The 8,285-nt window shown below is 48.2% G+C and overlaps 1 protein-coding gene across 1 annotated transcript in view; it reads right to left on the bottom strand.

Moving 5' to 3' along the window:
- The window catches only part of WISP1 (WNT1 inducible signaling pathway protein 1), a 34,372-nt gene extending 26,897 nt beyond the window's left edge, over positions 1 to 7,475 (bottom strand). Inside the window, exon 1 of the mRNA XM_006830845.1 lies at positions 7,407 to 7,475. Coding sequence (XP_006830908.1) covers positions 7,407 to 7,475 — 69 coding nt within the window. The remainder of the gene's footprint in view (positions 1 to 7,406) is intronic.
- Between the last annotated feature and the right edge of the window lie 810 nt (positions 7,476 to 8,285).

Here is an 8,285-nt window from a genome sequence, read left to right as displayed (position 1 = left end):
TAATGGAAAGGTTGGGTGTTCGAAGCTACCCGATGGTTCTACAGGAGAATGACCGGACAATCTGTTCCCATAAAGGTAACAGTCTAGACAATCATAGCAGCTGTTCTACTTTGTCACATGGCATTGCTAGGCATCCGAATCAACTTGGCATTACCCAACAACAGCAATCTACTGTGTTCAAAATATTAGTTCTTCAAGGAGTCAGTATAAAGGAATTACTGATGAAAATGTTACTTTCTTATATGCATTTCACACTTCAGCACAGTTACTTCGTGAGGCTAGCTGCATTGCAAGCTGTCATCGCATGTGGCTGTTGGCTAGCGATCGGACAGTGCAATTTAGACCATGCTGAGCATACTTATCGGATGGTCAGCAGTTCAAACCCACCAGCTGCTCTGTGGGAGAAAGATGTGGCAGTCTGCTTCCGTAAAAAAACCCGACGAGGCAGTTTTACTTGGACCTATCAGGTCGCTCTGAGTTGTGACCGGCAATGGGTTTTCAGACACTGTGCCGGAACACGGTGGTCAGTGTTCGCCTGGTGATTATTGTCCTCTTGCTGGATGGAAAGGTGCTCACTAGAAGTTGCTGAGCGGATGAGAAGCCCCACCCTCAGATGTTTGTTTTCTCGCAGGGTTGTACTTGTTTTCCTTTCCAGTCCTTCTGAGGTCCCATCCTGGACCACCTGCTCTCACACTGAGGCTCATGAGGTGTGTGGCTGCCCCTCCCTGCTGCCCAGAGGGATGGTGAGTCTCCTGGGAGTAACCCCAACGCTTCTGTTCGCTTGAGGGCAAAGGCCTTTGGTCACTCTGCTGGCACAGGGCAGGGGTCTAGTCTTAGACCGGGGAAGGGAGATTGAGCAGAGCCTGGGGTGCTGACCTACCCACGGGTCAGGTTCTGTTCCTTCAGGAGATGGGTCTGCTCTGCCAGGGGCCTGGCCCCATGGTCTCCCCCAAACACTGTCATCTGCTGCTCCCTGACAGCTGTGGGGGCAGAAGGTTCTAGCAAACGCCAGAGGTTCTGCACAGGGGGCCTCAGCTCCACTTCGAATGGTCAATGGGGTCCAAACTACAACTAGGAGATAAAATAAGGAATACTGTTTATGCTCTTCCTCATTCTTAAAGGGGTCTTTTACCATATAAAATACTGTCATGCAAATAACATGCACACACCACATTTTTGCCAACCACACCCTCTCCCTGCAAGGTGTTTTTGTAAGCGTGTTATGCTAATTTTTCTTTTATATGCTTCTGCAACCACTAAGATACCAGAGCTCCTCGTAAATAAATTCGCGTAAAATTATGGCACCAAGTCTGTAAGTTCTGGGAGCAGAGAATGTGTTTGCATCCTATACTACCACACACCTACCCACACCATGAAGTCTTACACCCTCGGAAGCCACACACATGCCTTATATCTCCCACGTACGATGGGAACTCACACACTCGGACACACACATTGTCACATACACACACCCCACAGAGACACACACACTCAGACACCACAACCACACACACCACATCATAGACAGATACACACACACGAACACATTAACTTCTGTGGGAGCAAGAGTGGTAGGACTTTTCTGTGTGGCCCCAAACACAGACCACCACAGACCTAACGTCTGCCTAGTGTTTGTCTCTCCACGCTCACACTTCTTAGTGTTCCCCCTCAAACACTTAACGTACTCACCCCTCAGGAGCAGGGAGCTCGGCGAAAGTCATTAACCCTGACTAACTAACAAAAACCGTGAGTCTGGTGTGGTTAAGGACTTGCCAATGGCAGAGCCCACACCCAGGACCTCCATCCTGAATAGTGTCACCCTCTATCTTCATTCAGACCCATGGATGCATGCCAATTACCTCCAAGGTCTACAAGCTCTGTGGGGTGGGACTGTGTGGGTCTCATTTCTGTAAAAGTAGTGAACCAGAGAGACAGCAGGCTGTGTAGCAAAGAGTTGGACCTAAAGTCAAACCTTGGCCCCACTAATTACTAGCTATGTGACCTCGGGCAAATCGCTTAACTTCTCTGATGCTCCGTTTTCAAATTTACATCTGGGAGTCCTGGTGTGGTGCTGTGGGTTAATGTGCCAGATTGCAAAGCCATTTGAACTGCAAGGTCAGTGGTTCAAGCTCACCAGCTGCTTCTTGGAAACCCTATACAGGTTCACTATGGGATGGAATCGACTCAACGGCACTTAACAACAACAACAACAGTACTATTATCCCCATCACTACGGAGTCAATTCTGGCTGACAGTGGCCCAGTAGGACTCACTGTAGCTTGATAGTAGAACTGCTCCAGAAGGTTCCTAAAGCTGTAATCTTGACAAAAGCAGCTGCCCACCTTCTACAGAAACCTTCAAACTGCCGACCGTTCAGTCATCAGCCAAGCACTTAACTACTAAGCCACGAGGGTTCCTTTAGTAGTGTTATTGAAATCACAACCAACAACCATTGGCCGCTGAGCGGTCCCTGATTCACAGGACCCTGATTCACGGGACCCTGATTCACGGGACCCTGATTCACGGGACCCCATGTGTCGGAGTAGAACTGCACCACATTGGATTTTCTTTATATTCTTTACATTTTATTTTGTTGTTGCTAAGAAAACGCACAGCAAAACCTCCACCAAGTCTACAGTTTCTGCTAGTACAATTTAGTGACCTTGGTAACATTGTTGAGTTGTGTGGCTGTTCCCACCCTCCTTTGATAAATTGCTCCTCCCTCATGAGGATACACTCACTGCCCCCTAAGGTTCCATCTCATCTTTCAGTTTGACCCCAGATAGGGAGTTCTTAGAAGTCCTGGTATGGTGCTGTCGGATCAGCATTGGACTGCTAATCACAGGCTGGCGGTTCAAACCTACAAACTGCTCCTAGGAAATCCTATACAGGGCCGCTATGAGTCAGAGCAGACACCACAGCACTTAACAACAGCAAGCTAGTTCTTCAAAGAGCATAATGCTCAAGACAGAACTTTAAAAAAAATTTTTTTTTATTGTGAATTGAGTGATCATTTACATGGGAGAACATTGGTTTTATACTCATCCTATCGTATTTCATTTCATTGCAATGATTACAATCCCCTCCATGCATCATCAGCATTCAACAGTGTTTGCTTCTAGTCCCTCTGTTTTATGTGTTGTTTATTCAATTTTGGATGTACACAAAAACTCTCAGGAATATGTAACCATTTAAACAACCAAAGAGCACATTCTGCAAGAAGGCAGACCTTTTTTACTCGTTAAGCTAAACTATTGTTTGGTTTTCAGACAAAGTTCAAGGGCTATTTTTTGTTTAAGGTTCAAAGACCATCTCAGGACAATAGTCTTGGTGTGGCGCTGTAGGACAAGCACTGGAGAGCTACCCACAAAGTCAGCGGCTCAAACCCACCAGTCACTTCTTGAAAACCCTACACAGGGTTGCTATGCATTGGAACTGACTCCACATCAGTTAATAACAACAGGGCAACAGTTTCAGGGGTTCATATAGCTCCATCCTGGCTCCAGAAAGTCTGGATTCTGTGAGCCTTTTAAATTTCTCTTCTACATTTCTCCCTTTTTGATCAGGATTTGGCTGTGGAATCTTTGATTCAATATGGACAGCTGGACTGCATCCATTTCTTCTGGTCTCAGCAAAGGAGGCAGTTGTTCATGGAGGTCATTAGCCACCCACACCATTTCCCCCTCCTGTTCCTCACTCTCCCTCCTCTGTTGCTCCCGGGGACTAGAAACCAATTCTTGTGCCTTGGATGGCCGTGTGCAAGCTTTTAAGACTATGTAACTGACTAGGATGCACTAACAGCATTATTAGGCCAATTCATCGGCATGTTCCTGAACTTCCAAACCAAGGAACTCAGTTCCATGAGATGTTTGGTTGCACAGAAGCAGCCTCAGCAGCGAGTCTTGGGTTGTTGTTGTAAATTCATCTTTCTCCAGGTGTACGACTTATTGACAGTAATCACAACGAGCAGCTGTTCAAGCCTCCATTAATCAATAAATCTCCCACCCCTGGTCACCATCGGCAATCTCGGGTCTCTATGCATTTGCCTTTTTATGTAAGTGAGATCATACGATATTTGTCTTTTTGTGATTGACGTATGTCACTCAGCATGAGGTCTTCAAGCTCCATTTGTATTGTAGTGATGGTGGTGGTGGTGGTGGTGGTGGTGGTGATGTGCCTGGAGTCGGTTCCAACTCATAGTGACCACGCATAGAGTCTCTGAGGCTGTAAACCTTTATGGGAGCAGAAAGCCTCATCTCTCTTCCGCAGAACCACTGGTAGTTTCCAACTGCTGACCCTGAGGTTAGCAGCCCAACTCGTAACCACTATGCTACCAGAGCTCCTTCCATATTTTAATATCAAGACCATATTTCTCTTACTGCTGGAGTATTCTTCCGTTATATGTCTGCACTCACTGCCTTTTATTTCATTTGTGGCTGGGAATTAAGGTTGTTTCCACTGTTTATCTCTCATGAATAGAGCTACAATGAACAGAGCTGTACAATTCTCTTTTTAAATGTCTGCTCACAGGGTTTGCAGTGGCTGAGTTTTCAGAAGTAGGTTGCCAGGTTTTTCTTCTGAGGTACGTCTGAGTGGGTTTGAACCATCAGCCTCTTGATAGCAGTTGAGCATGTTCACTGCTTCCACCACCCATAGCCATGGAGTCAATTCGGACTCATAGTGACCCTGTATGTAGAACTGCTCCCTAAGGTTTCTGAGACTAAATCTTTATGGGAGAAGGAAGCTTCATTTTTTCACCCCAGGAACTTTTGGTGGATTTGAACTGCTGACCTTGCAGTTAGTAGCCCAGCATATGCTTAATCAACATTAATCAATGTTTATTATATGAACTGAAGTAGATACTTGATGTGTATATCAAAATGCTTTGGTAGTTTAGTGATTATGAATTGGGCTGCTTAACCTCAAGGTCAGCAATTTGAAGCTACCAGTGATTCCGTGGGAGAAAGATGAGGTTTTCTGCTCCCATAAAGATTTATAGCCTTAGAAACCCTATGCAGGGTCGCTATGAGTTGGAACCGAGTCCATGGCACATAACCACCCCCACCATATATGTGTGTGTGTGTATCTCACGCACACAAAGACATACATAACATTTGTCACAGTACTTAGTAACCCTCACAAAATGCAACCTCTTCAATAAATGTAGAAGGAAGAAAAGTAAGAGATGGAAAAAAAAATGCTTATCTGCAATACAGCTTTACCAGTCTAAAACAGTCAATTCCTGAGTATCCTTGGCTAAGTTTGTGAATGCACAATTCCTTTCCCCTCCTCAATTTATCTTTCCCTGGCATAGTACCAGCCTCCTTCAATTACAGAGCTTTCAAATCATGCTTCACTATCTATAGGGCAAGGCCTGCCTCGTAACTATGCTTCCTCCAAGTGTTCTTGGCAATTCTCACAAGTCTTTTCTTCCACACGAACTCTTGCAATCATTTTTTCCCATTAAAACTGCACAGGAGCTCTAGTGGCTTTGCATTCCCTTCTGGTATTAGCTCCGGAAGGCTGGCCATGTGTGGTGTTGGGCTAGAGAGCTGGGGACTGGTTTCTAAAAGCTTCCAGGTGAGTGGGGTTCCTTCTCATTTGCCTCACTGCTCTCCCTGGGGGCTTTAGGGATGCCTGAGAACTCAAGTACCTTGCTTTTGTTCCAGAAACTCCTGGAATCAGGAAGGTCCCCAGAAAAGGAACCTCAGAACCCGCTGTATAGAGGAAGGCCATCTTACCCCTCCCTGGAGTCTTGCTTTCACCCCCTATCTGGGTCCATCTGGAATCTCTTCAGCTGCAGTTCCTCCGACTGAACTCTGGACTCTGTCCTAGCTGGACACAGATACCCCGTGGACCTCTCCTTACTTCTTGCTCCCCATGTTGTCTCCCTCTCCTCCAGTAACTCTAACCTCCTCACCTCTTCTCCATCTGCTCCCTGCCCTCCTGAGCAGGCAGAGTGACCAGCAGAGCCCTGAAATCTAGGCTCACAGGACTCCCTCTGGCGGCCCTACCCAGGGAGCATGCTCAGGTTCCCTCAACCTGGGAGAGCTCAGGGAGAGAGAGAGAGCAGGACTTGGTACTGGAAAATCTAAGCTAGCCCTGGGAGACCCTGGGCCAGTCCCTCATCTGACCCAAGTCTGTCCACCTCCCTTTTCATTTGTCAAATGAAACTCATGCTTTTTTTCCTTGAGGGTGGTGTGGTACCAGTTCCGAGCAGACACTGATCAGTGTGCAGACAGAATAACCGCTAAGTGCTGAGACACACACCCGTCCACACTCAGTGACTCCGCTGTGGGAGGACTCGTTGTCCAGCTCCCGCATGGCACCACCCTCTGCTCTCCGCCTCAGAGCTGGGTGAATCAGAGTTGAAGTATTGGAGTCTCAGTGTTCTCATTCATGAATGGGCATATGAATCACAAAAAACCTCAGTGTGGTACCATCTTTGACAGCAGGCTTTGGCTGGACCTGAAGGTCTTGGATTCCTAAGCTCTTCCTGCTGCCCACCTCCTGCCCACCTGTGCTCTGTCTTTGCTGCCCATACCACACTGTCCCTTTGGGTTACCACATGACTTACTCTCCTAGCTTTTTGATGAGACAGACCTTACATAGTCCCTTTGCTAGGTCTGCCCTGAATAGAGGTGGGTGGTGAGACTCCTCAGTATCCACCCTGGGGACAGTAGGTTTCATACCAGAACCCAAGTGTGCACATTCTCCAAACTGTGGAGTGCTGTGCCAACTCAAGGTGGCAGCAGTTGTGGTTACAAAGCATTCCTGCCTCTGTTTGTTGAGCATGGATTTTTTGTTTAAAGGTGGTAGTTTCCTTTCCAACTTTTCTTGCCTTTTCCTTCTCCATTCCTTCTGGGACTTCCAGCTGCCCTGAAATTATGTCCCTTATAGATGCAATTTTCAAACTCAAAGGACAGGAGACGTATCCTCATGTTATCAACTTCTGAAGCTCAGAGAGGGTAAGTGACCAGTCCGAGGTCACACAGCCAATGGGGGCACAGGTCCCCTGACTCCTGACCCAGGGAGCTTCTCTCCCTTTCGCTTTGAGTCAGGTAGGAAAGGAGAATGTGGAGGACCTGGTTGGGTGCCCCCGTCCCCCCCCCCCCCCCACATTTTTTCAACACACAGTCAAAATGCCCCACCGGATCGAAAGCTTCAGTGTAAACTGCTGAGACACATCATCGCTCCAGGAGGTGTCCCCTCTTCCCACTGTGCTGAGACCCACTGTCTCGGGGCAGCCTGTTCCCTTCAGTCCCCCGCCACCTCTCCATGGCCCCATGCTGCTGCCCACCCCTTCAGACCCTCTCATATCCCACCTACACTCCACAGTCATTCAGCGGGACTGGGTGGGAGAGGACCCGCCCCTCTCTGAACCCCTTCAGGCAGGCAGGACTCACCGAAGCCAGGATGTTGGCCACAGCCGCTGCTTTCATTACAGCCAGCGCCCAGAGCAGGAGCCACCTCATGCCTGGAAGTCTGTGGCAGAGGCGTCCACTGAGCAGCCCAGCAGATCCAGCCGCCTCTGGGGGGAGCTGGGTCCACACTGGCCTGGCCCATCAGGAGCTCCAGCTATGCCTCTTCCTCCAGCCCTTGGGGGCTTTTCTTAAAGCAAGATCTGACGTCAGGGTTAAGGACAAACCCTGCATTTTCCTCTGAAAAAACTTTTCCTGGCTCTCTCCCTTTTTTTTTTCTTGCTTCCCCTCTGTCCCCACCTCCAGCCCCAGCTTGGCCAGCCTCCCTGGCTCTGACAATTCTTAAAGGGAAAGTTGCAGACTGTGATTACACCCTGGGGTGCTGCCTTCCCATGAAGGGGCTAGGGTCTTTCTGCAGAGGTATCTCACCAAGTAGGGACAGGGCACTCTGCAGGAAAGTGGAGGTACAGTTACCCAGATGGTGCTTTTGAAAGGGATCCCAGAGGGAACATAAACTCCTTCTCCTTTCGACTGCTCCTACTTCTGGTCTCCATTTGTCATCCTTGGTGCCTCTGTTCCCAGCTGCTAGCAAAGGACAGTGGCTTTGAGACCACTCAGCAAGAAAGAATCTGTTGTTGTTAATTGCTGTCTGGTAAATTCTGTCGCATAGTGACCCTGTATTGAGTTTCTGAAGAGCGGCTGGTGGGTTTGAACCACTGACCTTGAGGTGAACAGTCCAGTGCTAAGCCTACAGGCAAGAAATCTAGGACCTCACAAATGAATACAGACAGAGACTCATCATCACCAGCAGTAAAGAGTAAAGCTGTGTGGGGGCAATGCTGTTTCCATGGCAGTGTCCTGGGT

The sequence above is a fragment of the Chrysochloris asiatica genome, unplaced genomic scaffold (assembly GCF_000296735.1).
Source record: "Chrysochloris asiatica unplaced genomic scaffold, ChrAsi1.0 scaffold00001, whole genome shotgun sequence".
Classification (NCBI taxonomy): domain Eukaryota; kingdom Metazoa; phylum Chordata; class Mammalia; order Afrosoricida; family Chrysochloridae; genus Chrysochloris; species Chrysochloris asiatica.
The sequence above is the reverse complement of the archived record's forward strand: the minus strand, read 5'-3'. Positions and strand labels throughout refer to the sequence as shown.